This window comes from Anomalospiza imberbis, chromosome 36 (assembly GCF_031753505.1).
Source record: "Anomalospiza imberbis isolate Cuckoo-Finch-1a 21T00152 chromosome 36, ASM3175350v1, whole genome shotgun sequence".
NCBI classification, from domain to species: Eukaryota; Metazoa; Chordata; class Aves; order Passeriformes; family Viduidae; genus Anomalospiza; species Anomalospiza imberbis.
Window position 1 is genome coordinate 1,304,084 of NC_089716.1, and position 27,362 is coordinate 1,331,445.

Consider the following 27,362-nt stretch of genomic DNA (forward strand, 5'->3'; position numbering starts at 1 on the left):
AAGTGGCAGTGTCGCCCTGATTTCTTAGGATTTTCTAAAGTCTTCTGAATTTACATTCTTGTAGAGAACTTTCTCATGCAACTTTCTGTAAACAACCTATTGTTTTGCATTCTTTCATAGAGGTGGAGAAATTTGATAGACTGGTAGTTTGTCCAGTGTCATTGGAGAGGTGGCACGTTCACCCTCCAATCCACTGGCACCTTTTGAGAACTATAAATGATTGGAGTCAGAAAAAATAAATTAGTCTCTTCATGGTGACCAAAGCTGTGGTGCGTCGTTTTTCCTTGTGTCCTCTGATGACATCTGGTGGCCGCCGGCGTGTACTACAGCTTAGGTCGGGTGAGAGTGAGCTTACCCCCCCCCCGATCTGTGGCGTTTTGCCTGCTGTGTTAGTGATGGAAACCTCTATCGGTTTCGGGATGGAATCTCTTATGTTGGATCTCTGGAGGAATGGCCTGGAGAGGAATCGTGTTTCCGTCTCCTGGAGTGATTTTGAAAGGCTGTTTCTGTGGGCAAGGCAGCAGGGGTTCTTTTCTGACTTTAGGGAGGTGATGTCCCGGGAAGTGTGGTCTCAGTTGGGGGTCAGACTCATGGACGCCCTGTTTGATAACTGCTCTGTGGACGTTGGACCACTGCTGGTGCAATGGAAAATAGTGGACGCGGCTTGGCCGGAATCTGAATTTGGTAGCTCTCGGAGCTCTTTGGGGGAACCGTCTGTCTCGGACGTGGACGATGGGGACTTTGAGTTTATGCAGGATGCGGGTGCTTCCCCTTCTCCCCGAGACAATGAGCTGGCAGGTGGTTCCTCCTCTGAGGTGGATCGGGCTCCCAGCCCGCTGGCCTTAAGCGAGCTGTCGGTGGAGCCGGCTCAGCCGCCTCGCCCCGCTCCGCGTTGCAGGCGCAGTGAGCCGGTGGGGCCGGCCGGGCCGCCTCGCCCTGCCCCGCGCCGCAGATGTAGTGAGTCGGGGGAGAAATCGCCCTCTCTTTGTGCCTTCCCAGCGCTCGGGGGCGAAGAGGGGCCTGTGGATCAGTCCTCGCCTCTGATTGCGTCTGATTCGGTGACAACACTTTGTCCAAATTGCGGTGTTTCTACGACATATCCCCTGGGGGCAGCGAGAGCGGGTTCGCCCGTTTCCATCTCGGGCTCGTCTTCTGGGGGAAGGTCGTCTCCCATGCCTGAGCCTGCGCAGCCTGCTGGGCATGCGGCGGCAGTGGGAGCCGCCGGAGGCGGGGCGCTGGTCGCTGTTCCTTCGGGCCCCGGCCCAGCGGGCGGGCAGCCCGCCCCGCTCCGCCCGGCGGGGGCGGTGCCCGCTGCGCGGCTCCGCGGCACGGGTGCGACGCTCCTTGGGGCCGTGCTGGACTCCCTTGTGTCGGCCCGTGATAACGTGACTCCGAGCGCCGCGTCTCTCTCTGTGCCCCATCCCTCCCCCGCGCCGGGGGAGGGGGGCGCCGCGCCGGGTCTGCGTTCCGCGCCGCAGCCTGTGTCCGCCGTGGTGCCCTCTGCCAGCGCTGCGGCGGGCGGCACCGCCAAGCTGCCGGCTGGTTCGGCTCCGCCTTCCCCGCCTGCCGCGGGGGCTGAGGTTGCGGTACAGCGGGGCACTGAGGTGTTTAGCTTTAGCGCGACTGCTGACGCGGCCAGCGGGAGACCGGTGGGTTCCCGTGGCCGCGGATCCTCTCCATCGGCCCTGTGGACCCTCCCCCCCTGCCAGGTGACCGTGCGTCCCAAGGACCACGGGCGGTTTTGGCAGGAGGTCCTAGATAAGGCTGAGGAGATGTGCGACTCTTCCTCCTCGCAGCGCCTGCAGGATCGTGGGGGAGGCTCCTCTGGCTCTGCTGATGCTGCGGGGAGCGTGGTGTCAAGTGATGCTGCACTGCCCCGCAGTCAGGCGGCTGCCGTTGTCCCTGTGGAGCCCACGGGACGGGACGCGGCGGGTGATGCGACCTTGACAAGGGGTCCCCAGGCTTTCCCTGTGCTTAGGGGTGTTACTCACAACACACATCAACCTTTACCGTTTAAGACACTGAAGGAAGTCCGTGATACCGTTGCCCAGCATGGTGTTGGTTCTGCTGAAGTTATGCAGACGCTTCGCATGCTTGTTGCTGAGATGCTGACGCCTTCCGACATCCGTTCTGTGGCACATGCTCTTTTTGACCCTGTGCAGTTTGACGTTTTTGAGGACAAGTGGGCTCGTTTGGTAGCCAGCGCAGTGCAAAAGAATGCTACGCGGGGGCCACAGGATCCCAGGAGTGCGGTTGGCACTGATATGTTGCTGGGCACAGGCAATTATGTTGATCCTCAGCTGGATATGATCCCCTTGTGCTTGACCAGTGCCAGACGCTAGGCTTGGCAGCACTGGTTCAGACCCTGGAAATGGCTGCTCCTCTGCAGCCGTTTGCAACCATTGTCCAAGGGGTAGATGAGCCTTTCATGAAATTTGCAGGGAGACTGACTGCCTCTGTGGAGAGGCAGTTAGCAGATCCTGAGGCGAGCAGAATTGTGCTTGCGAACCTGGCCAGGAGCAACTGTAATGCAGACTGTAGGAGAGTCATAGGGGCTCTTCCTGGTACGGCTACTGTCTCGCAGATGGTAGAGGCCTGTGCAGACCTCAGCCCCTCGGTTCAAAGGACGGCTGCCCGGACTACTGTTGCGCAGCCGATTTGGGCAGTGCCGCAGGGTTGGCAACAACAGCGGGGGGACTGCTCGGGCCAGCACCAAACAGGGAAAGAAAGTGCAGAAGGGAAAATTTCCCATGTTCTTGTGTGGCCGGTGTGGAAGGCCCGACCATATGTCATACGCCTGTAAGGCAACTGTTCATGTTAATGGCCAGGCGCTGCCGGGCCCAGGAAACGGGAAGCGGAGCGCGAAGGGGAAGCGCGCCCAGACACAAGTTCCTCTCCAGACCCCGGAGCCCATGGAGGTTTGCTCAGCCAGCTTGCAGCCAGCACCCGTGGATCAGCAGGTGTGGATGTCTGCACAGCAGCAACAGTTGTGTTAGAATCTAGTCAAATACACAAGGTTCCTCTGGATGCTTTTGGTCCTTTGGGTGAAGGCATGAGTGCTTTCCTTATGGGAAGGTCTAGTGCCACCCTTCAGGGCATCATTGTGCACCTGGGTCTCATTGATGCGGACTTCACAGGGCAGATTTGTGCAATGGTTTCCACACCCACCCCCCCAGTCACGATCCCGAAAGGGACACGGCTTGTTCAACTTGTACCTTTTAAGTCTTCTATTCGCAGGACAGCTGGCCGGTCGTGTGGAGTCAGCGGTTTTGGGTCTACTGGGCCGCCTCAAATTCACTGGACCGCTGTCCTGACCAAAGACCGTCCCGAGATGTCATGTACTCTGTCCATCCCCGGTGCAACCCCATCGGAGATTCACCTCCGCGGGCTTCTCAATAGTGGCGCTGACGTCACAGTTCTCTCCCTTGCCACCTGGCCTCCGGACTGGCCTCTGAGTCCCGTGGAGACATCCGTCGCAGGACTGGGGGGGACGGCACGATGTTACGTGAGCCAGCGGTCTGTGCTGATCACAAACCCAGAGGGACAGACGGCCTGGGTTAGGCCACATGTTACTTCTACTCCTGCTAACCTCTGGGGAAGGGATGTTCTGTCTGCATGGGGGGTGCGCATCGGGACGGGTTTTTGATGGGGGCCACTGCGAAGAAGGGCGCAGAGTGTCCCACGCCTCCTATACGGTGGCTGGTGGACACACCTGTTTGGGAGAACCAGTGGCCCCTCCCTCACAATAAATTGAGCGCCCTTCGGGATTTGATGCAGGAGCAGTTGGACCAGGGTCATCTGGAGCCTTCTACCAGTCCCTGGAACACTCGTTTTCTGCATCAAGAAGAAATCTGGGAAATGGAGGTTGTTACAAGACCTCCGAAAGGTCAATGCCGTGATGGAAAGTATGGGAACTTTGCAGGTAGGCATGCCATCGCCTACCATGCTTCCTGCAGATTGGCCAATCTTCATCGTGGATTTGAAGGATTGTTTCTTTACAATTCCTTTGCATCCCAATGACAGACCAAAATTTGCCTTTTCGGTGCCAGCAATCGACAATGCTGAGCCCGCACAGCGATATCAATGGAGGGTCTTGCCCCAGGGGATGCGTAATTCCCCTGCCATATGTCAATGGTATGTGGCTCGTGCCTTGTCTGGAGTTCGCAAGCAGTTTCCTGGTGCACGTCTGTATCATTATATGGACGACATTTTGGTGGCTGCTTCTACCCAGGATGAGCTGCTGAGGATTCAGCCTCGGTTGCTCGATGCTTTGCATGAGCATGGACTGCAGGTGGCTCCAGAAAAGGTTCAGCGACAACCTCCTTGGAAGTATTTGGGGGTCAAAATTCTGGAACGGACAATCCAACACCAGGAGGTGCAATTTGTGCATTCAGTGAAGACACTGAAGGATGCCCAGAAGTTGATGGGTGTCATCACTTGGTTACGTCCATACCTGGGACTAACCGACGCACAGCTGTCTCCTCTGTATGATTTGTTGAAAGGAGACTCTGATCTAAAGTCGCCTCGCACGTTGACCCCTGAGGCATGTCGGGTGCTGGAGGAGGCTCAGCAGGCTGTTTCTGCCCGCCAAGTTTATCGCATTGATTTCTCCGTTGATGTCACTGAATTCGTTATCCAGATTCGCATCCCACAGGTATCATTGGCCAGTGGAGTGACAAATGGTCTGATCCTTTGCACATCTTGGAATGGGTTTTCCTGCCCCATCGGCCGCAGAAGACAACAACTGAATTGGCTGAGTTGCTTGCTCGCTTAATAATCAAATGCCGGCAACGGTGTTTGCAATTGATGGGCGCAGATCCCGCAAAGATCATACTCCTGGTATCCCGGGAGGATTTTGACTGGAGCCTTGCACATAGCGTATCCCTGCAATGTGCTCTGGTAAACTTTTCAGGGCAGATCAATTATCATCTGCCCAGCCACAAGCTACTGCAGGTGGCGAAATCCACGCAAATTTCTTTGCGGCCCAAAAATAGTCAGGAACCCGTGCAAGGGCCCACCGTCTTTACTGATGGCTCGGGGAAGACTGGAAAGGCCATTGCTACCTGGCAGGATGGATCTGAATGGCAGGTTCTGGGAGGTCATCAGGATGGATCAGCCCAATTGGTTGAATTAAGGGCTGCTGTTACGGCATTTGAGAGATTTTCCCAGGGACCTTTCAATTTGGTCACGGATTCCGCCTATGTGGCTGACATTGCACAGCGATTGGGTCATTCAGTGTTGAAGGAGGTCAGTAATCCTGCCTTGTTTCATTTACTGAAGACATTGTGGTGTGCCATTCAGGCCCGGGTTCATCCATTTTATGTTTTGCATGTGAGGAGTCACACCAACTTGCCAGGATTTGTGGCAGAAGGTAACGTGAGGGCTGACAGGTTGGCTAACCTGGCATGGGTAGCACCTCAGCACACTCGCGCAGGCCAAGGCATCGCACGGGTTTTTCCATCAGAACGCACATACCTTGCAGAAGCAGTTTCAGCTGACGCCAACGGAGGCTCGGGACATTGTCGAGTCCTGTGACAACTGCCATGTGCTTGCTCCACCTTTACCAGCAGGGGTAAACCCCAGAGGCCTTAGGGCTTTGGAGCTTTGGCAGACTGATGTCACCCAGATTGCCGAGTTTGGCCGGCTTAAGTATGTGCATGTCACGGTGGACACGTTCTCTTCTGCAATGTGGGCTTCTGCTCACACTGGAGAGAAAGCCCGCGATGTCATTGCCCACTGGCGGCAGGCTTTTGCCGTCCTGGGGGTACCTTCTGCTGTGAAAACCGACAATGGTCCTGCTTGCGCATCGCAAAAGGTGCGGCAGTTCCTGCAGCTGTGGGGTGGGTCACACAAGTTTGGTATCCCTCATTCTCCAACTGGTCAAGCTATTGTAGAACGCGCTCATGGTACCCTGAAGCGGGTTCTTCAAAAACAGAAAAGGGGAATGCAGGGTGAAACCCCGCACAGTCGGTTGGAAAAAGCATTGTACACCATCAATCATCTTACAGTGCAACAGAACTCAAATAACCCTGTCATTTTGAACCATCATTTTTCGTTGCAGGCTGCGGACGAGGCACATCAGCCTCGAGCAAAGGTTCGAGTGCGGAATTTAGTCACCAAACAGTGGGAAGGTCCTTATGACCTTATCGCTTCGGGGCGCGGGTATGCTTGTGTGTCCACAGATACTGGGGCACGATGGGTACCTTCAAAGTGTGTTCGCCCTGACCTGCGACCACAGAGACAGAATCCGGCCGACGGGCAACATGGAAACCGTGACCAACCTGAAAGGCATCAAGTGGGTGAATCGCTGAGTGATGACTCGGATGCAGACAACACGAGTGATCACTCTGATGATTCCTCCATGAATGGACACTGAACACTGTTCATTTTTCTTTTTCCATTTTCTTTTTTTAAACTGAGAAGGGTGAGATGTCGCCCTGATTTCTTAGGATTTTCTAAAGCCTTCTGAATTTACATTCTTGTAGAGAACTTTCTCAAGCAACTTTCTGTAAACAACCTCTTGTTTTGCATTCTTTCATAGAGGTGGAGAAATTTGATACACTGGTAGTTTGTCCAGTGTCGTTGGAGAGGTGGCACGTTCACCTTCCAATCCACTGGCACCTTTTGAGAACTATAAATGATTGGAGTCAGAAAAAATAAATTAGTCTCTTCATGGTGACCAAAGCTGTGGTGCGTCGTTTTTCCTTGTGTCCTCAGGTGACATCCCAGTACTCCCATCATCCCAGTTCCCCCTTATCCCAGTTCCCCATTATCCCACTCTCCCAGTTATCCCAGTTCCCCATTATCCCAGTTATCCCAGTCCCACATTATCCCTCTCTCCCAGTTATCCCAGTACTCCCATTATCCCAGTTATCCCAGTTCCCCATTATCCCACTCTCCCAGTTATCCCATTATCCCAGTTATCCCAGTTCCCCATTATCCCACTCTCCCAGTTATCTCAGTACTCCCATTATCCCAGTTCCCCATTATCCCAGTTATCCCAGTTTACCTAACCCACTCTCCCATTTATCCCAGTACTCCCATTATCCCAGTTCCCCATTATCCCAGTTCCCCCCATTATCCCAATTCCCCATTGTCCCAGTTCCCCAGTTATCCCAGTACTCCCATTATCTCAGTTCCCCCCATTATCCCAGTTCCCCATTATCCCAGTTATCCCAGTTCCCCCAATTATCCCAGTTCCCCATTATCCCACTCTCCCAGTTATCCCAGTTTCTCCCCCATTATCCCAGTTCCCCATTATCCCACTCTCCCAGTTACCCCAGTTTCTCCCCCATTTTCCCAGTTTCCCCATTATCCCGTGCTCCCCAGTTATCCCAGTTCCCCATGATGCCTGAGAGACTGGAGAGATTATATGGAACTGGGATAAAACAGGGAATGGGATCAAATAGGGACGGGGATCCTATGGAATGGGATAAACTGGACTGGGATAAACTGGACTGGGATTATATGGAACTGGGATAAAACAGGGAATGGGATCGAATAGGGCCTGGGACCCTATGGACTGGGATAAACTGGACTGGGGTTATATGGAACTGGGATAAAACAGGGAATGGGATCGAATAGGGCCTGGGACCCTATGGACTGGGATAAACTGGACTGGGATAGCCCAGACTGGGATCCTATGAACTGGGATAATCTGGACTGGGATAGCCCGGACTGGGATCCTATGGACCTGAATCCTATGGACTGGGATAAACTGGACTGGGATTATATGGAACTGGGATCCTATGGACTGGGATAAAACAGGGACTGGGACCCTGTGGAATGCAATCCTATGGAGTGGGACCACCCAGACTGGGATAACATGGACTGGGATCCTACAGACTGGGACTGCACAGAGTGGGACTGCACAGACTGGGACCACATGGATCAGGACCATAGAGACTGGGATAAACAGGACTGAGATGATATGGAATGGGATCCTACAGACACGGAGCATACAAATCCCAGTACAAACTGGGATCGCATGGAAGAGGAGGGGTGAAGAAGGAGAGCGAGTAGGGCTGGAAACAGAAGGAGATGGGAAAAGGGAGGGGGAAGAGGAGGAGGAGGAGGGATGGAAGGGGAGGGATGAAGGAGGACAGGGAAGAGAGGATAGCACACAGGAGGAGGAGGAGGAGCGATGGAAGAGGAGAGATGAAGGAGGAGAAGGCGAGGGGGGGTTAGGGAGAAGGAGAAGGGGGGAAGGAAGAGGAGAATCAGGCGGGGTTAGGGAAGAGGAGGAGGGGGGGAGAAGAGGAGGGAGGGAAGGGCAGGGATGAAGGGGACATTGGGGGTCCCGGTGGCAGCTGCCGGCAGAGGCAGCCTGGAGGAGCAGAGCCCTGTGTCCCCCAGGAGCCCAAAGTGGGGAGCCCAGAGAGGGGGGAGCGCTGCCATCGGCGGGACCCTCAAGAGCCTGGAGAGGGGCAGGGGGGACTCCTTGGAGCCCCTGCAGCCCCAAGCAGAGAGGAAGGGGAGAAGGGAGCCCGGAGCCCAAAAAGCCCCGGCAGCCCTAAATGGGGAGAGCCAAGAGGGGGGAGCTTTTGGGATTGCTGGGACTCCCAGCAGCCTGGGGAGGGCGGGCAGCGAGGAGAAGGGGGACCCCCAATCCAAGCGTGACCCCCAGCAGCTGGGACAGGGGGGAGCCCCAAACAGCAAAGGGGAGGGAGCAGGGACGGGGAACTCCTGGGAGGCTTTTTCAGGGCTGAATCTTGGTGTTTGGGAGGTTTTTATGGAGCCCAGGTGGCCAGGGACTTCTAGAGATGGACTCGGGCAGAGGGACCTTCAGACTCAAGGTGCTCATCCCTTGTTTTCCCCAGACCAGGATTTCCCATTCCCAGCCCCTGGGAGGCGGCGAGGAAGAGGAAGACCCTGTCCTTGTCTTTGCTCCCCCAGAGCAGGAGCTGAGGATGGAGAGCAGGGAGGACAAATCCCTGCAGCAGAACCTCGTGGAAGAGGCTGATTTGAGCGGCTCCACGACGCAGGAACCCAGCGGGAAGGAAAAGCCCTGGAGATGCCGCACGAGGACAGGCTGCAAACGCAGATCGCGGGGATCTGAGGAGGAAAGACCCACCCTGGGCCAGGGAGGCAGCCGGAGATCGAGACAGAGCTCGGAGCTGGTGGTCCATGAGCAGCTCCATGATGGGGAGAAGCCCCACACGTGCTCAGAGTGTGGGAAGAACTTCAGGAGGAGCTCAAACCTGATCAGGCACCAGAGGATCCACAGTGGGGAGAGGCCCTACGAGTGTAGGAAGTGTGGGAAGAGCTTCAGGCGGAGCTCACACCTGATGAAGCACCAGAGGATCCACACTGGGGAGAGGCCCTACGAGTGTGGGGAGTGTGGGAAGAGCTTCAGACAGAGCTCCACCCTGAACGTGCACCAGAGGATCCACACTGGGGAGAGGCCCTATGAGTGTTCCAAGTGTGGGAAGAGCTTCAGCCAGAGCTACAGCCTGATCAAGCACCAGAGGATCCACACTGGGAAGAGGCTCTACGAGTGTTCCAAGTGTGGGAAGAGGTTTCAGACCAGCTCCCATCTCCTCACGCACTATCTGGTTCACACAGAGGAGAGGCCCTTCTGCTGCCCCGACTGCGGGAAGGGATTCAGGCAGAAGTCCCACCTCATCAGACACCAGCGCATCCACACCGGGGAGGGGCCCTACGAGTGTCCCCAGTGTGGGAAGAGCTTCCCCAGCAGCTCTACCTTGACCAAACACCAACGGAGCCACCGGTAATGGAAGCGCTGTGAGTGCCCCAATGTGAGGAGAGCTAAACTCCATCCCCCACTGGAGGACCCACATTGGGCACAGCCCTGGTGACCCACATTCCCTGTGATCCACATTGGGAACACACCCGGCTGCTTCTCCTTTCCTATTGACCTTAATTTTTTTCTCTTCTCAATTTAACTGCACTCCAAAAGCCAAGAGGCATCGATCTTTCCCCTCAAAACCACTCACATGCCACTGAAAACCACTGAATTTTAACCCATAAAGGCTCAATCCCACCTCAATTTGCTTGTTCCCACCTCAAAAATCTCAATCCCACCCAAAACTCACTCGATTCCACAACCTCCAGAGTGAGATGGGGTTGGGAGGAGATTAGGAGAAGTGGGATCCCAGTTTGGAGCGGTGACATGGGGACTGTGTGGGGATGGGTGGCTGGGATGTATTTGATAGCAAATAAAACTTTCAGACTTACTGATTTCTTTGCCGTTCATTTTCAGTCCGTGGCAGTTCTGTCTGCAGATCGCCGCCTCACAGAGTGTCCCCTCACAGTTCCCGCCCTTGGCCTGGCCCCGCCCCTTTCCCCTCACAGTTCCCGCCCTCTGCCTGGCCCCGCCCCTTTCCCCTCACGGTTCCCGCTTTTGGCCCCGCCCCTTCCCCTCACGGTTCCCGCCCTTTCCCCGCCCCTTTCCCCTCACAGTTCCCGCCCTTTCCCCGCCCCTTTCCCCTCACGGTTCCCGCCCCTGGCCCCGCCCCTTTCCCTTCACGGTTCCCGCCCTTTCCCCGCCCCTTTCCCCTCACGGTTCGGCCTTCGGGAACGGGGGAGGAGGAGGAGGGAGGGAGGAAGAGGCGCAGCGGCAGCCGGGAGCAGCCGGAGGACAGGAGAGAAGGAATCGCGGGGCCCTGGCGCTGCCAGAAGTCGCCGCAGCCCCGGGAGCATCGCCCCCCATCCCGCAGGTGCCCGGGGAGGGGGAGCTGGGCCCAAATATCCCGGGGGGTGCCTGGGTTGGGGTTTTTTGGGGGGGATGTTTGGAGCTGGCAGGGCTCCAAAGCCGAGCCGCAGCTGGCCCTCGGGGGACATCGGGGGGTCCCCGGGAGGTGTTTTTGGGTGGTCCCGGTGCCAGCAGTGGCTTCTCCCAATACGAGCCCAGTTCGTTACAGTATGAGCCTGGTAACTTTCTTTCACTCCCTGCAGGATTCCAGTCTCTCCCAGTTTGATCCAAGCTTATCCCGACCTGTCCCGGCTCCATACCCGCTCCTTCCGCGGGCTGCCAGGGCTGCGGGAACGGGGCACCGAGGGTGTCGCTGCTCCTGTTAAAGGAGGAGGAGGGAGGGAAGGGCAGGGCAGGGATGAAGGAGGAGGAAGAGGTGCAGCTGGAAGGAGGGAGGCGTGGGGAAAGCTGCATTCAAGGCTCTTCATTGACTTCTCATTGTCCTGCTCGGAGCTTTTGGAGTTTTGTGCCAGAAATCTCTCCCCTCCCCCACTCCCCCACAGGGCTTTGGGGCGGTTTTCCCTTTTTGGGGGAAATCAAAGCGATGCACTGATGCTCCGAATTAGGGGGCAGGAGAAGTGAGGCTGCTGGGCTTCCCGCAGAGCCGGAGCCGGCGAAGGCGAAGGCGCAGGGCCGGGAAAGCCGTGTCGGGAGGTGCGGAGAAGTTTGTTGGTGCTGCAGATCGATGCCGGCCCGGGCCCGGGCCCGTTCCAGGGCTGTTCCTCATCTCCGGCTTTGCCCTCCCACAGCCCGGGGGGCCCTGAGAGCGCGGGGCGAGGCTGTGCCGTGTGCAGAGCCCGCCCCTCGCTGCCATTGGCCGCTGCTGCCGTCAGTCGCGGTTCTGGCGCGCTGATTGGTGAGAGCGGGGCGAAGCACGGCCCCGCTGGCGGCCTGAGGGCGGCCCTGGCTCGGCAGCGGCGCCATTGGCGGAGCGTCTGTGCGGGCCCGGGAGCGGCGGCAGCGGCCGGAGCGCGGGGAGGCGGCATTGGCGGAGCTCGGAGGCGGCCCCGGCGCAGGTGGGAGCCGCGCCGGGTTCTGCGGGGGCTCGGGGCTCAGTTTGTAACCAAGAGTTAGGTGCAGCCGAGAAGGCTCCAAGCGCCTCCTTCCGGGCTGACTCTGCAGATGCCGAGGCTGCTCTGGGCTCTGCCAGGGCTCTGCTGGGGCTCAGCTCTGGGCGAGGCTGGGCCCGCTCTCCCCTCACATTGCTCCGGGCAGCTGAGTCACACAGGGAGAAGGAAGGGACACGTCAAGGGAGTTGAGGTTTAAGAGAGTTTTTATTCAAAAAACTGCCATACCAAACAGGCTGTCATGAGAACCGTAACAAACAGGCTGTCCTAACTACCTTAACCAACTAGCACTGCTAACTACCATAACTAACTAGTTGTTCTAACTAACTACTGTGACTAGAAGCTGTCCTCCAGTGCTTCAGCTCCTCCGCTGCTCCCTCAGTTGCTTTGCTGCGGTGATCAGAGGGGTCAGGCTGGAGAGAGGCTTGGCTGATGATAAAAATGGGTGCTGCCCAAAGGAGAAAAAAGAAAGAAATGAACCGTTACTTTCCAGAGTCAACTTCCTCACAGGCTCTGTTGCAACAGGACAAAGGGAAATGGTCTGAAACTCAGGAGAGGGTAGCAGGCTCAGATGAGATCTAAGGCAGAATTTTTTTAGCAGGAGAGTGGGGAAGCACTGACAGAAGGTGCCCAGAGATGTGGGAGGTGCCTCCTCCCTGGGAACATCCAAGCTCAGGTCAGGCAGGGCTCTGAGCCACCTGAGCTGCTTGAAGATGGTCCTGCTCGCTGTGGGGCCCCAGGTGCAGATGACCTCGAAAGGCCCCTGCCAAGCCAAACCAGGCGAGGTTTCTGCTTGCTTTGCGTGTGGAAAGCAGCGAGACCGGAGACCATCGGAGGGGGCCCCACAAGAAAACCCCTCCCTGGCGCTGCTGCTTCCCCTGCAGCCGCTTGGCATTCACCTGCAGCAGCTCCTGGGCAGACCAGCGCCGCTCCTCGTCTGGCTCCAGGCTGCACTCGAGGAAATCCCGCAGCAGAGCCGACAGGCGCCTGGGCTTCTGCAGCTGCGGGGTCCCGTTCTGCCGGATCAGAGCGCGAGCCTGCAGGAAAAGCAAAATCAGCGCTCTGCCAGCTTCCTTCCCACCCACAAGTGCTCACATTGACCCCGGCTTCCCAGCCCCAGCTCCAGGGGCACTTTCCTCCCTGGCAGAGATGCTGCTCACAGCTCATTTTTCTATGCCAACCAAAAAACCCAAACCCTTGTGCTGCCTCAGCCATTGTAAAGAGCTGGTGCACTTGCTTCACATTTTCAGGTCATCCTCACAGCCAGAAGAACTGCAACAACGTAAATCCCAAAGCAAATTGTGTCTGGAGACTGCAGAATATGTGTCTGTGTTGAGACTCCAGTCCTCTGGGAATTCCCTTCCCCATGTGCAGAAACCTCCAGCTGCTGCTCCCAGTGCAGGGTCACCCTGTGCTCACAGGCCTCTGCAACCACGGGAGAATTGGCCTCTTACCATGGCCCTCGTTTCCTTGAAGTAAGGAGGTTCTCCTTCCACCATCTCGATGGTCACAATGCCGAAGGACCAGATGTCCACCTTGGGGCCGTAAGGAGAACTGGTGACAACTTCTGGGGCCATCCAGTGAGCAGTGCCCACCATGGAGCTGCGCTGGTCCTGCTCAGGGCTGAGCTGAGCGCTGAGGCCAAAATCAGCTGAGGACAGAAACAAACACTGTCAAAGGCAGCTGGAATGAGGAAACCAAGCACAAAGACTCCCCGCTCTCCGTCCGAGAATGCAGCAGTGATGTCAGCTGGAAAAGTCCTCAGGGCTGTAGCCAAGGAAAGATGGAACTGAACTGGACTCTTAAAGAAACCCTCAGCATTCATGCAGTTGCTTTTACTGATTCCCTTGCAGCTTTAGATCCCAACTCCTGCCCCTCTGGGAGGGCCATTGCCAGAGCAAAGGCACCCCTGACAGCCTGCTCCTCTCCTGAGCTCTCTGCAGGGGCAGCCGCTCTCAGCTGGCAGCAGGGGCCGGGCAGTGCCCCCAGCAGCCCTTGTGGGGCTCTGGCCGTCACTGGGAAGCAGCCCCACAGCCGCACCCCGGGAGCGCCGTGCCTGGCCAGGAACACCCACCCAGCTTGACAGAGCCGTCCATTCCCAGAAGGATGTTGGAGCTCTTCAGATCTCTGTGGATCACCCGGTTCGAATGGATGAAATGCAGGCCCTGCAGACACTGAGAGAGAACAAGAAACACGAGGGTAAAAACCAATGGCCGGAATATATCACACAAGAAAGGACAGTTTAGAATTCTGCCAGCAGCGACTTTGCTCTGACAGGCCAGGAGTGCAGTGCAGACAAGCTCCAGGCAAACGGTTCAAGGCAAAGCTGAGAACAGCACATCAAATCCAAAACAGACAGAGAGTGCCACAACAGCAGGAAAGAGAACAAGAACAGAGGAGAAGTGCAGTGCTGCTGGCAGGCTGTTCACTGCAGGGGCTCTTTCTTCTCCAGCTCATGAAAACAACAGAGAAACAAAGCCCTTAGCATGGAGCCACTCCTGCTCTCACGCCCTGCTGGGAAGGACCATCGTGTCCAAGGCATGGCAGTCACAGGCAGGATCCCTCACCTCCCGACTGACAGCTGCCATCTCTCCTTCAGCCATGCGTGTCTGTCTGACAACGTCCTGCAAAGTTCCTCCATCCATGTATTCCATCACCAGCCAGAGATCTCCATCGACAAGGAAGCTGGAAGAGGAAAGCAGTGGCATGGAGACCAATGTGCAGTGCTCAGTTCCCCCATGGAAAAGCCTGGAGTGGAGTTTTGTTGCCAGGTCACTTGTCAATGAGGACAGAATCCGATGGAGAGACATTCCTGCCAGGCTGCACAGCCCTTGGGATCTGCACAGTCTAAAGGAGGAGACCCCTGTGAGAAAGGAGAGGCCTGAGATGGCAAGCAGGTGAAAAATGCAGTTTAGCAAAGGCCCAGATCAATGTGGAACCACAACACTGGCCCCCAGCTGGTTCAGCTTCTGAACTCATCAGTTCCACCCTTCCCTGCAGAACAAGGCAACACAGCTCCCAGGGTTATCCAGGGGAGGAGGCCGGGCAGCACCTGGGATAAAAGGGGTCAGAAAACCTTTCAGAAAGTCCCTTCAGAAACAGGCAAGGCCAGTGACAAATGGGCAAACGAGGCATTTCTGGGAACAAGAACCTGGTCTTCCTGGCATCTGCAGCAGTGGGAAAGGGCTGGGAAGAAGAAGCCAAGGGAAATAATTTCTGCTGTGGTTGACCAGCACTTGTTGTAAGACACAGAAAACAGGGTCAGCTTGAAGGAAAAACCAAACCAAAGCAACAAAAGCACACGGAGGGAGCGAACTGCCAGGCTGTTGTTTTGGGAAGAATCTGCTGGGTCAAGCATTTTCAAAACAGGCTAAAGACTACGGATGCCAGGAAAGGTTAAGGCAGGGCCTGGGCACGGGATAAGGCCTGAGGCACTCACCTGTCCAAGGAGCTGACAATGTTGGGGTTCTTCTTGTCCTTCAGGAGCAGGAGCTCATTCACAGCTCTTTCCCTATTCTGCCCTCTCAGACTCATTTTCTTTATGGCCACCTGAAGGGACATTGCAGACCTTTAACTGGAGGAGTCTGTGGCAGGAGGCCGCAGCAAACACGGAGCGAGTCTTTTTGGGGCGACGGAGCCGGGCTGTGCCCAACTGCCTTGGGATGGGACACCAGAGCTCAGCAAGTGCCATTCCCACAGCCCATTGCTCTGCTCGCTGGGGGCTGCTTACAGGACACATGGCCAGAGACATTTGGCCTTGCAAGCTCTGCAGAAATGGCCCCTCAGCTGTCAGCCTCCAAGCTCTAACCACATTCTCTGCACCTACAGTCTTCTCAAATGGCCTCAACACTCTCATTATTGTTCAAAAACATATTGCAAGCAGGGGGTAATTCTAGTTCTGTGCAAACAGAGCAAAACAGCTGGGAACCCTTTAGCAGTTCTATGGGATTGGGTCATGATTTCAGATGCAACTGCTCTGGTTGGGGTTGCACAACAAACCAAACACACACATCCATTGCCCTCCTTGCATTCCTGTGGGCACTTCAGAAGGACCAAGTCTGTCCCAGCTGTGCTCTGCAGGCTGACACGGCTCTGCCTGCAGAGGAGCAGCCTGTGCAGGAAAGCTCTGCTGGCCCCCAAAGCTGCAGCCACAGCTCCCAGCAGAGGGGAGAGCCCTGGAGAGCTGCCAGACGTGCTGGGCGTGTTGACACTGACCTCTCCTCCAGTGGCCCTGTCGAGTCCTTTAGAAACGGTTCCGAAAGCCCTGGAGACAAAACAGCAGAGAAGAAAGAAGCAGCACTTTAGATAGACCCTGGCAGGGAAAGCCAGCCCAGACAGGAGATCTCTGCTGCCTGCAGCGTTCACAAACACCTGGGGGCATCGACCCTTCCAACAACAGCGCAGCAGCCACCAGCCCTCTGCCACGCAAGGTGTGCCAGAGAAAACTGAGACCCAACACCAAGGAATTGGGCTGGAGCAAATCCCAAATGTCCACGCTGCACTGCTTTAGTTCAAAACCTGAAGTGAGCAATGGGTGTCTAAAGAACTGGAAAAGAATGCATTCCATCCTTTCCCATTTCCTGCCTAAGACCTGCAGGATCCACAAGGGCCCTGCCATCAGGCAGGTGATGCATTTTCCCCCAGAGTGCATCAGCTCTGTGTCTGTTACTGAATGTCTGGGCTCTACTACCTGTGCTAGAATAGAGCACTTATTAGTTCAGCTCTGGTTTCTGTTTCTAAACCATTAGGTTGATAATCCTGACCGGAGGATATTTTTTGAAGCAAAATATTTGAAAGAAATCTCCTTGGGAACTGTTTTCTGACAGTCACCAGATGGTGAGTGGCTCTTTTAGGCAATCCAATTCCAGGGACAGAAGATCTTCCAGGTCCTGCTCCTTGCTGCAGGCAGGACACTGCCAGCCTCAGGGGCCTTTGACGGTGCCTTCGGAGCACAGGTATCAATTCTGATCAGGACTGAGGGACAGCAGGATGGTACCCCCGTGTCTGGAGGTGTTTGGAGCTCTCCTGACTTCTCACTTGATCCTGCACCAGCACAACACCTGGGCCTGCTTGTGCAGAAGTAACTGCCGTGCAGTTACCCTTGGCCAATCTGCTCCACTTCCAGGTATTTCTCGGCAGGCTCCGCCAGGCTCACGGTGTTCCCTGAAAGAAACCACGTGGAAGATGCTCCCTCGCAGAGCGAGACCCCGCCTTGCAGCAGAGCCAGAATGCAGCCCCCCTCCCTGGGGCCGTCAGCCCCTTGGTCTCAGCTGGGGAAGGACAAGAAATGACCCTGGCACATTCAGCTGCAGAGCAGCACTGGGTGCAGCTGATGCCGAGACACACACACAGCACCCTGCTCTGGCACACAGCAACAGAGCAGACGTACTCAGCTGCATCAGGCACCACTCCCCTCTCCCCTCTGGCTGCAGGGCTGTGCTGCTGTCAGAATGTTCAGCCCAGGATCCCACAGCCGAGGGAGGTTCAGTGTCCTCTTCCCAAGCACAGGGAGCTTCTCCGTCCTCTTCCCAAAACGCTGCAGGTTCGCCATAATCTTTCGAAGCCCGGGGATGTTCACTGTCCGCTTCCCATGCTGGGAGAAGTTCACCCTCCTCTTCCCAAGACACAGGATGTCCTCTGTCCTCCTCGCACACCAGGAGATGTCCACTGTCCTTGTCCCACATCGCAGGAGCCTCGCTGTTGTGTTCCCACAGCGCGGGATGTTCGCCGTCGTCTCCCAGAGCAGCGGGAAGTTCACTGTCATCTCCCGGCACTGAGGGACGTTCACCATCGTCCCCCGGAACAGCAGGAAGCTCACTGCTGCCTTCCTCCTCTTTGGCCTCCTCTTTGGAAGCAGAGGGAGCCAGAGGAGGTGCTGGTGCTGCTTTTGTGCCCTGTGGACAGACGGCAGCGTGAGGGATGGGAAGTTCTGTCTCAGTTATCACCTTATTTACCCTCAGCTGCACATCCAGCTGCACTAAGCAGAAATTGGGTTCGGAGCTGTTCAAACTAACAATGGGCTAAAGTCCACATTGCCCCTTATTCTTGGGAATTCCATATTCCACCATGGCTAGAGCCAGCAAGCAATGCTCTGCCTGCAAAACCAGACCTGCAGCTCTTCAAAAGCTCTTCAGCAGAAAAGGAGAAAACTCCCAGGGATCCCTTTGCTGCTGCAAGGACACTGACAGGAACTTTCCTTCAGCCTCCCAGGCTGGCACTCGGCTGCCACATGCCGAGCTCACAACTTGCTGCACAATTCCAAATACCAAAGGTTCCTTTCCCACTCACCGAAGGAGGAGCTGCTCGGGATCCACTCATGAGGTGCCCTGCAAGGGAAGAGGGAACATGAACCAGATGCTGTCAGGAAAACAATTGCCTGTGGTGGGAAATGCCCCGGAGCAAGGCAACCCCGAGAGAGCATTTTGCTTTCACAGCGTCCCTCCAGGAGCCACAGTCCCTTCACACAGCAAGAGAACAGCACAAAATACTGGGCTGGGTCAGCTCTTGGCTGGACAGGCAGTTCCAGGCTCTGCTGCCACAGACTCCCCGCTTGAGGGAACAGAACCCCCCAGGGCTCATTGCAAATGCTGTGCACGCCCCGCTGGCTGCAGACACCCCCTTTTCCAGCTGCAGCTGCTGCCAGGAGCTCTCCCAAAGCAATGGTGTCTTCATGGCAATTTGGTTACAAAGTCAGCTCAGGCCCAGAGGAAGAACAGCAAGCACACAGCAAGCCCAAAGCCACAGCACCGAGGGAAAACCTCGACTTACGTGCCAAGTGGGTTAAAAAATACCCCGCATACGCCACAGAGTACAGCGTGCAAACTGCAGCAGCCACGTGCTGGATCATTTTGGCTGCGCTGCACACGTCTGCAGACTGTAGCCCTGCAAGCACAGAAGGACACCCGTCAGGGGTGGGCTGGCTGCTGAGAATGCCTCGGGCAGGAGGATCCTCCGGCAACGAGCAGTGCCCAGAGCCACTCTGGACACTGAGGCCTCCGTGTGCCACAGCAACGGGAACACCTCGGGGACGTGGCAGTGCTCCTGTGACATCACAGCAGCAGCTCACGCAGAAACCGCCTGGAAGGTTCTCCTGTGTCACAAAGGAGCACAAAGAGCCCTCCCAGGGCACAGCCTGTTGCCCAAAGGATCCAGGAGGAGCTCTGAAAATGCAGCAAACAAGGACACCCCATAGCCCAGCCTGAACACTGAGGAGGAACAAGGACGGCACCAAAGCAGAGCAAACATGACCTTTAGTCACTGACACTTCTGGCTAAAAACAGCAAGCCGTGTTCCATCTGGGATCTTTGTTCTCGTTCTAAAAACAAGCAAGGTTCTCCACTCTAAATATAGAGAAGGCAGGAACTGGGCAGGAGGTGGGATGAGGAAGGAGGAGGAGGAGGGAGAGAGGAAGAGGAGGAGCAGGAAGAGGAGGAGCAGGAGCAGGAAAAGGAGGAGAAACAGGAGGTTCCAGTGCCCCCTGTGGCCGCAGCACCCTTGGCCCCGGGACCATCGCCCCCAGCTCATCCTGCAGGTGAGGGGGGAGAGGGAGCTCGTCCCAAATCTATCGGGGGGTCCCTGAGAGGGTTTTTTTATTGGGGTGTGTTTGGAGCTTGCAGATTGTGGAATTGAGCCCCAAATATCGTCTGGAGGCCCAAATAAACCCTGGGAGGGTTTTTTCTCTCTTTGTGTGTAGGTTTGGATCTTGCAGGACCCCAGAGCTGAGCCCCTTGGGGGATCTTTGGGAGTCCACGTGGCCATTGCCCAGGGCCACCAGGGGGAGGACATTGGTCCAGGGGACCCCCGGGGCAGCAGAGGAGAGGAACCCCTGGGACCCCCGGAGTAGGCAGAGCAGAGAGGGGTGATCCTGGAGCTGGGGGAACCCCGGCTGGCTGGAAAGGGGGGGAGCCTGGAGAGGAGGGACCCCTGGGACCCCTGGGATATCAAAGTAGACAATCAGGGCAGAAGGGACCCCATGGACCCCCAAAAGCCCCTGGATTATCCCTAATCAGGACGTCGGGGAAGGGGGAACCCTTGGGGCCATTGGATCCCCATCATCCCAAGGAAAGCAAACCTCTGGAACGCCAAAAGTGGAGAGATCAGAGATAGGGAACTCCTGGGTGATTTTTTTTTTTTTTTTTGGGCTGAACCTTGATATAGTGGAGATTTCCATGGACACAAGACTCCTGCTGAGTTCTAGGGATGGACTTGGGCAGTGAGGAGCCTCTACTCCAAGGCGCTCCCACCTTGATTTTCCCCAAAGCAGGATTTGTCATTCTCAGGGTGTGGCTGGATGGAGGAGGAGGAAAAGCCCCGGGAGATCCTGCAGGAGGAGGGGCTGCAAACCCAGCCCAGGGAGCTGTGGGGAGGAAAGAGCCCCCCTGAGCCAGGAAGGCAACCAGAGATCCAGCTGGAGCTCACAGCTGGGGGAGAAGCCTCATGGCAGGGAGAAGCCACACAAGTGCTTGGAATGTGGGCAGGGCTTCAGCTTCAGCTCCAAGCTGATCTGGCACCAGGGAATACACACTGGGGAACGGCCCTACGAGTGTGGGGAGTGTGGGAAGGGATTCAGCCACAGCTCCAGACTGATGCGACAACAGAGGATCCACATTTGGGAAAAGCCCTACGATTGTGGGGAGTGTGGGAAGAGCTTCAGAAGAAGCTCGGCCCTGATCCAGCACCAGGTGGTCCATACTGGGGAACGGCCCTACGAGTGCTTGGAATGTGGGAAGGGCTTTGGGTTGAGCTCCAAACTGAAAAGACACCTGCGCATCCACACCAGGGAGAGGCCCTACGAGTGTCCCCAGTGTGGGAAGAGGTTTCACACCAGCTCCAATCTCCTCAAACATGAGCGGATTCACACAGAGGAGAGGCCCTTCCGCTGCCCTGACTGTGGGAAGGGCTTCAAGCAAAACACCCACCTCACCTTGCACCGGCGCATCCACAGCGGGGAGAGGCCCTACGAGTGTGGGGAGTGTGGGAAGAGCTTCTCCAGGAGCTCAAACTTGACCCAACACCAACAGAGGCACCAGTAAGGGAAGCCGTGTGAGTGCCCCGAGTGAGGGAAGAGCTTGGAGTGAGGGAAGAGCTTCGTGCGCTGCTGCAGCTCCATCCCCCATGGGAGGATCCACACTGGATGATCCCCAGTGACCCCCATTGGGCAGAGCCCTGGTGATCTGTTGTCTTGGTGATCCCTGTTGGGAAGACACCTGGATGGAGTGCTCCACATCTTCCTGGCTCCCCGTGGGCACCTGGATGAACCCCTGGCAGGAGCATCCATCGGGACACAGACCAAAAATGGGAATTCCCTGGGGAGAATGGATTTGTTGACTTTCAACCCCAGGACATCTTTTGCATTACGTCCTCTCTGCTGGTGGCATCAAGTAATACTGAATGGTCTTGGAGGTCTTTTCCAATTTCAGGGATTCCATGATTTTGATTTCCAAATGCCAAAGGGCATCTTCCACAGCCAAATGGTGAAAAAGTGGGAAAAAGACCAAGATTTTGGAGACAGTGGGGTGAAACTCCACCAAAAAAGGGTCTTCCCTTCTACCCAAGCATGTGGATCCTCAGCCGGCAGGGACACGGAAATCCTTTTCTTTTGGCCTTGGTTTTCTTTTCATTTCTCTTCATCCCTTCAAAATGTCCAATACTGAGGTAAAAATAGACATTGAACTAAGACATGGGTGTGGTCATGGTAGGACACAACATGGTGGGACACAGACATGGAGAGTGACATGGGGACACATGGACATGGAGGGGGACAGGGCCATTCATGGGGACATGAGGGGACACAGGCATGGATGGAGATGTGGGGACAATGACAGGGATTGAAACATGGTGGGGAGACAGCCATGGTTGAGGACATGGTGGGACACGGCCAGTGACATGTGGGGACGTGGCCATGGCCGGTGCCATGGGGGGAACTTGCAGGGGATGTGGGGGATGCTGGGTTTGAGGGAGCTGAGGGTTCCTGGGAGGGACTTGGGCCTTGCTGAAGTCTTTGGGGACCCCAGGCCGAGAGGCTCCGGCTGCGCTGGGAGACCCCGGCGGAGGTTCTGGGGCAGCTGCTCAAGGACCCCTGCTTGATATATTGGCTGAGTCAAGCTTCTCATTCCTAACACTCAGAATGCTTTTGGATTTCTCTATTGGCTTTTTGAATTTCTCTACTGGCTTCTGCATTTCTCTGTTTGCTTTTTGCATTTCTCTGTTGGCTTTTGCATTTCTCTGTTGGCTTTTAGCAGGTTCCTATTGACCACAAGCATTTTGCTCTGCTGCTCAATACTGATATCAATTATTGATAATTCCTTGCAGCTGCTCGCTGGCACAATAAAATCTCAGCGTTTGTGCGGACAAGTCCAAGGCTGTGTGGGCTTTCTGCCAGGTTTTGGGAATCCTTTACAAATCCATTTCTCACATCTCTGGGCCTCCCTGGTCCTGGCGCTGTTCCCGGGGGTCCCGCAGCTCCGGGGGGGTCAAAGGGGAGGGGGTGGAACCCCCGTGATGGGTGGGGGGCACAAAGGGGGGTCCGGGCCCGGTGCTCGGGGGGGTCGGTGCACGAGGGGGGCCCAGTCCCTGTCCCGGTGCACGGGGGTGGCGCTGCCCGGGGGGTCCCGGTGCCTGGAGGTGTCCCGGGGTTCGAGCGGGGGTCCGGTCCCAATCCCGGTGCTCAGTGAGGGGGGGATGGGGGGATCAATGCACGTGGTGGTCCTGGTGCCCAGGGTACTGTTTTTATAGCTATTTTATTACTATTGTGAAAAATGCGTATTATATGATTGGCCCTTCGCAAATATTAACTTGAATACCGTATGTATTATGTTGGAAAGTTATTTTGTAGTGTGAAAAACGCCAATCAATTGTTTTTAAATTTTTAAAAGTTTAATAGTAATAAAACGGTTATAAAAATAGTAATACAATTAGAGTAATGAAAATTTGGACAATTAAGATTGGGACAATATGAGGCAATAAAAGCCAAGACTTACATGCCCCTGGATGCTTTTAGGGCACTAAGCTGCTAAAAATCATGCCTTGTGAACAAAGAAACAACTCTTAAAAGCAACAGCCTGTTGCATATTCATACCCTTCACACATGATGCATACATCTTATTTAAAACAAAGAGCTCTGTCTGGTTAGTGTCAAATCTTGGTGGCGTCTTTAGGTCTGAGCGAGGCATGAAGAAGTTAGTTTCTCCTGATAAGGAAGCCACAAATTCTTTCTTTAGAAGATTTAGGTGTTTTGTGGCTGCTATCTCGATGGAGTACCTCATTCCTTTCTTAAAAAAATATCCCACATACACAGTTTCTATTTGAACCACAAAAGCTACATTTTAACTACAAAACTACAGTTACCATACCATTAAAATGCTAATACAGCACTACTAATCAATAGAACACAATACATATTCATTTTAGTATTTGCGAAAAGCCAATCTTTTAATCTGCATTTTTCACATGTAGTACTGTATTAATCCTTTGTAAGTAGTGTGGTAAATATAGTTTTAGGTTATATCATAATGTTCAAATAGAAACTATGTGATGTAAGATATTTTTTAGCAGCTCAAGAAAGGGATGAGATAGCCAAGAAATCCTTCTCAAAGAGATAACAGCAAGAGTCACTGCCTCCTTACTGGAAAAGACAAAGATCATTCCACCTCCTCTCCCGTTCCTTTCATCTTTCAATGTCCGATTTCATTTATCAGCCAATCTACACTTTGTTTGTAATGGCAAATTATCTTTTTTCCCTTCATTCCCCTGAAAATTCCCCAGTTTATTTTATCCCCTAACCTGCTGCATATGCATAAAATTAATTTGCCTGATCAATGTTGATGAGCCTGAACAGTTTTTCACTCCTGGTGTTTGCGACCCATATTCAGTTTTTTTTACCTGTTCCAACCCCAAATTAAGTGAAACTCTCTCTTTATCTCTCTTTAACTCAGACACTTTTATTCTTCTTTAAGTTCTGTGTGGGAACCCAGGACGTCCCTCTGGCTGCCCTGGATGGCTCGAGCCCCTGGCAGGGGGCTCGGAGACCTTGGCAGGGTGTCAAGAACGCCTGTGGCTTCAATTTCAGCCCATGGAAAAACTGCCAACGTTGTATGAGGAATTACAAGCCACGAGGGTTTGAGTAGGGTGGTAGGTGAATTAACACAGCGATGGTGACATGTGGATATTCTCAGTTCAGTCAGAGAGAAAAAGAGAAGGTTTTCTAACCAGGCGAGAGCCTGGGAAGCAGTTGGGAAAGAATGTAAATAATTCACTAATCTCTCTTGTTGTTCACATTGTTTATAGATATGTTCTGCCACCGTGCGTCATTCACTGCACACCAGTGGTGTGAGATGTTTTTACTCTAAGACCAATGAAGTTAGTCTGCATGATGTTCCCTATAAATAGAGCAGTGCATTTGAAATAAATCAGAGCTTCATTTCTTGCCTTCTAATTTGGAGTCCGTCTGCTCCCGTCCTGCTCAACGGCGACAGTGACACTTTTCTGTTGGTTGAAGGTAGAGATGCACTGTACAACATAAATGATAGATATTGGCATGTTATTGTAAACATAGTGCAGGTAGTGTTTAGTGTAAAATGGTAACACCACCCCAAGGGGGTGGGAGTCTGCCACAGACTGACCTGCTAGACAGACCGCAGCTCCTTGAGAAAGCACGTTATAGATTGTGGGAATCCAGAGCATCCCTCTGGCTGCCCTGGAAGGTCTGGGACCCTGGCAGGGGGTCAGAAACCCCCCTGTACAGAGCCCCGAGAGACACTGTCTCTGATCTCTATCCATGGAAAAGAGTTTTCAGTCTTACAGGATGAATTACAAGCTCTGACTGCTTGATATAAGTAGTAATTAGTGTGGCATGGGTGCAAAAGTAGAATTTTAGGATTCTAGGTAAGGGGTTCAAAGGAGGCAAGATGGAGGAAACTGGGTGTGCCTTGTCCTTTTTCTTCTTCTTCTTCATGCCCTCCACGTTTCACTGTGGTGTTGGCATTTTTTTATTGGTTTAGGCTGGGGACACACTGTTCAACATGGGTGATAGATATTGGCACGTTATTGTAAATAAAACACATAGTAGTTTTTGGTACATAATGTTTGTAACATCCCACTGAGGGGCAGAGCCCTGCACGCTGTCCTGCGAGACAGACCTGCTGCAGGTCAGAGAGAAAATATTTTAGATAAGAAGAAATAAACACCCTTGAAAACCAGCACAGACGAATTACGACTCCTTCTTTGGCAGCGGGGCTGAAAGACAGAGACTTTACCATCTTGGGATCATCTAAAAATCACAGATCCCGACAACAGATAAGAGAAAATAAACGACCTTGAGAAGCCAACCCTACGCATTCCGACTTCTTCTTTGGCTGTGCAGGCTGGGAAGCAAGGACTTTTGCATTTTTGGGGTCACCTCTACTGCCAGACACCTGAGACCTGGGAATTGCTCCAGAGCCCCCAGCCCTCCTTGTGCCTCCTGCCCCCTCACCCCAAGGGACTCCGGTGCCTCTCCCAGTCCATCCCAGTGTCTCCCAGTGACCTCACAGTCCCTCCCAGGGTCCCCAGAGTCCCTCCCAATTCCTCTCAGCCCACAGCCATTCCAATAAGAGTCTATCCCAGTCCCTCTAACTCCACTCCCAAACCTCCACCCTCTCTCCCAGTCCCTCCCAGTCCATTCCAAGTCCTTTTCAGTCCAATCCCAGACCTCCCCTCTGTCCCAGCCTTCCCCCACCCTATCCAATTTCATTCCCAGTCCCTCTCAATGCCACACCAGCCCTCTCCCACCTCTCCCAGTTCCCCCCAGCTGACCCCAGTGTGTCCCCAAACTCTCCCAGGGCCCATCCCACTGTGTCCGTCCCGCTGGTACCCTCGAGCTCCCAGCCCGGCCCTGGCCACCTGCTCTGCTCCGTGATGGATTTCTAGCCTGCCCACATCCAGCTGAGGTGGTTCCAGGGCCAGCAGGAGCTCTTGAGGCATGTGGTGGTCACCGACGTGGTCCCCAATGGGGACTGGAGCCACCAGCTCCTGGTGCTGCTGGAAACCCCCCACTCCCAGTGCAGGGTCACCTGCAGCTGCCAGGTGGAGCACATCAGCCTGGAGCACCCCCTGAGCCGGCACTGGGGCACGTCCTGGCCCCCACAGCGCCAGGGACAGTGGGAGAGGCACTGGGGGGGCTGGGAAGGTGATTGGGGTGTGCTGGGAGCAACTGGGAGGGAGTTTAAGATAGCCTGGTTTCAATAGGAGAGGAGCTCGGGGGTGTGGAAGGGCTGAGAAGGGGTTTGAAGGATGCTGGGGAGGGTGGGATGGGGTGCCAGGGGTCCTGGTGGACACTGGGAGGGAGTTTGGGGGCGCTGGGTGTGACTGGGAGGGATTCGAGTGAGCTTGGAGGAGCTGGAAGGAGATTGGGGATGGAAAAGCAGAGGTTGGGATGAGGTTGTTTGTGCTGGGAAGGGACAGGGAGGGGTCTGGGTGAGTCCTGGTGGGGCTGGGAAGGGACTGGGAGAGGGTTTGGGGGTCCTGGGGCTGTAGGGACAACTGGAAGGGGGTGGTGGAATCCTGAGGGGAATGGGAGAGGTTTTGAAGGGTGCTGGGGAGGTTGGGAAGGGATCTTGGGAAGGTTTCAGGAGGTCCTGGGTGGGCTGGGGGTGACTGGGAGGGTACTTGGAGGGGCTTGGGGTGTTTGTGAGAGGTTTTGGGGGGCCCTGACCCCTGCAGACCCCCAGAGATGTCGCCGGACGCCGCCTTCAACAAGAAGCCAATGGGGATGAAGGACTCCGAGTTGGGCTTCGTCTTCCTCGCGCTGAGGCTCGGCTTCTACCTGTGCAAGAAGGCCGGGGGGTCCCGGGGGTCGTGTCCCCCCTCAACCCAGAGCATGTGTGCTCCTTACCCGGGGCCCCCAGCCCGGTGTCACCCCCTTTTCTCTGCACACAGAGCTCCTGAGCCGCGAGGAGCCACAGCCCCTCCCTGTGGCCTCTGTCCCTGTGCTGATTTTGGGGGGGTTGTGTGTCCCCCCAGCCCTGCTGTCACTCTGCCCCCGGCACGGGGACAACAGACCCAGCCTGGGCACAGTCAGGGCAGCGGAAGGGCCTCTCCTCTGTGTGAATCCGCTCATGTTTGAGGAGATTGGAGCTGGTGTGAAACCTCTTCCCACACTGGGGACACTCGTAGGGCCTCTCCCTGGTGTGGATGCGCAGGTGTCTTTTCAGTTTGGAGCTCAACCCAAAGCCCTTCCCACATTCCAAGCACTCGTAGGGCCGTTCCCCAGTATGGACCACCTGGTGCTGGATCAGGGCCGAGCTTCTTCTGAAGCTCTTCCCACACTCCCCACAATCGTAGGGCTTTTCCCAAATGTGGATCCTCTGTTGTCGCATCAGTCTGGAGCTGTGGCTGAATCCCTTCCCACACTCCCCACACTCGTAGGGCCGTTCCCCAGTGTGTATTCCCTGGTGCCAGATCAGCTTGGAGCTGAAGCTGAAGCCCTGCCCACATTCCAAGCACTTGTGTGGCTTCTCCCTGCCATGAGGCTTCTCCCCCAGCTGTGAGCTCCAGCTGGATCTCTGGTTGCCTTCCTGGCTCAGGGGGGCTCTTTCCTCCCCACA

At 55.2% G+C, this 27,362-nt stretch overlaps 2 protein-coding genes and 1 pseudogene across 2 annotated transcripts in view; 1 reads left to right on the plus strand and 2 right to left on the minus strand.

Moving 5' to 3' along the window:
- Window positions 1-27,362, minus strand: part of LOC137464098 (uncharacterized) — a 1,364,046-nt pseudogene that overhangs the window by 1,296,224 nt on the left and 40,460 nt on the right.
- LOC137464097 (zinc finger protein 3-like) overlaps window positions 1-27,362 on the minus strand; it is a 208,821-nt gene that overhangs the window by 117,342 nt on the left and 64,117 nt on the right. The window lies entirely within an intron of this gene.
- Window positions 591-21,035, plus strand: LOC137464095 (uncharacterized). The gene is given in 11 exon segments (XM_068175403.1): window positions 591-903; window positions 1,163-1,332; window positions 2,019-2,195; window positions 2,330-2,525; window positions 4,395-4,654; window positions 5,612-5,815; window positions 6,183-6,295; window positions 8,796-8,866; window positions 8,869-9,730; window positions 12,337-12,339; window positions 20,225-21,035. Coding segments are annotated over 11 exon segments (2,958 nt in total). The 3' UTR covers window positions 20,814-21,035.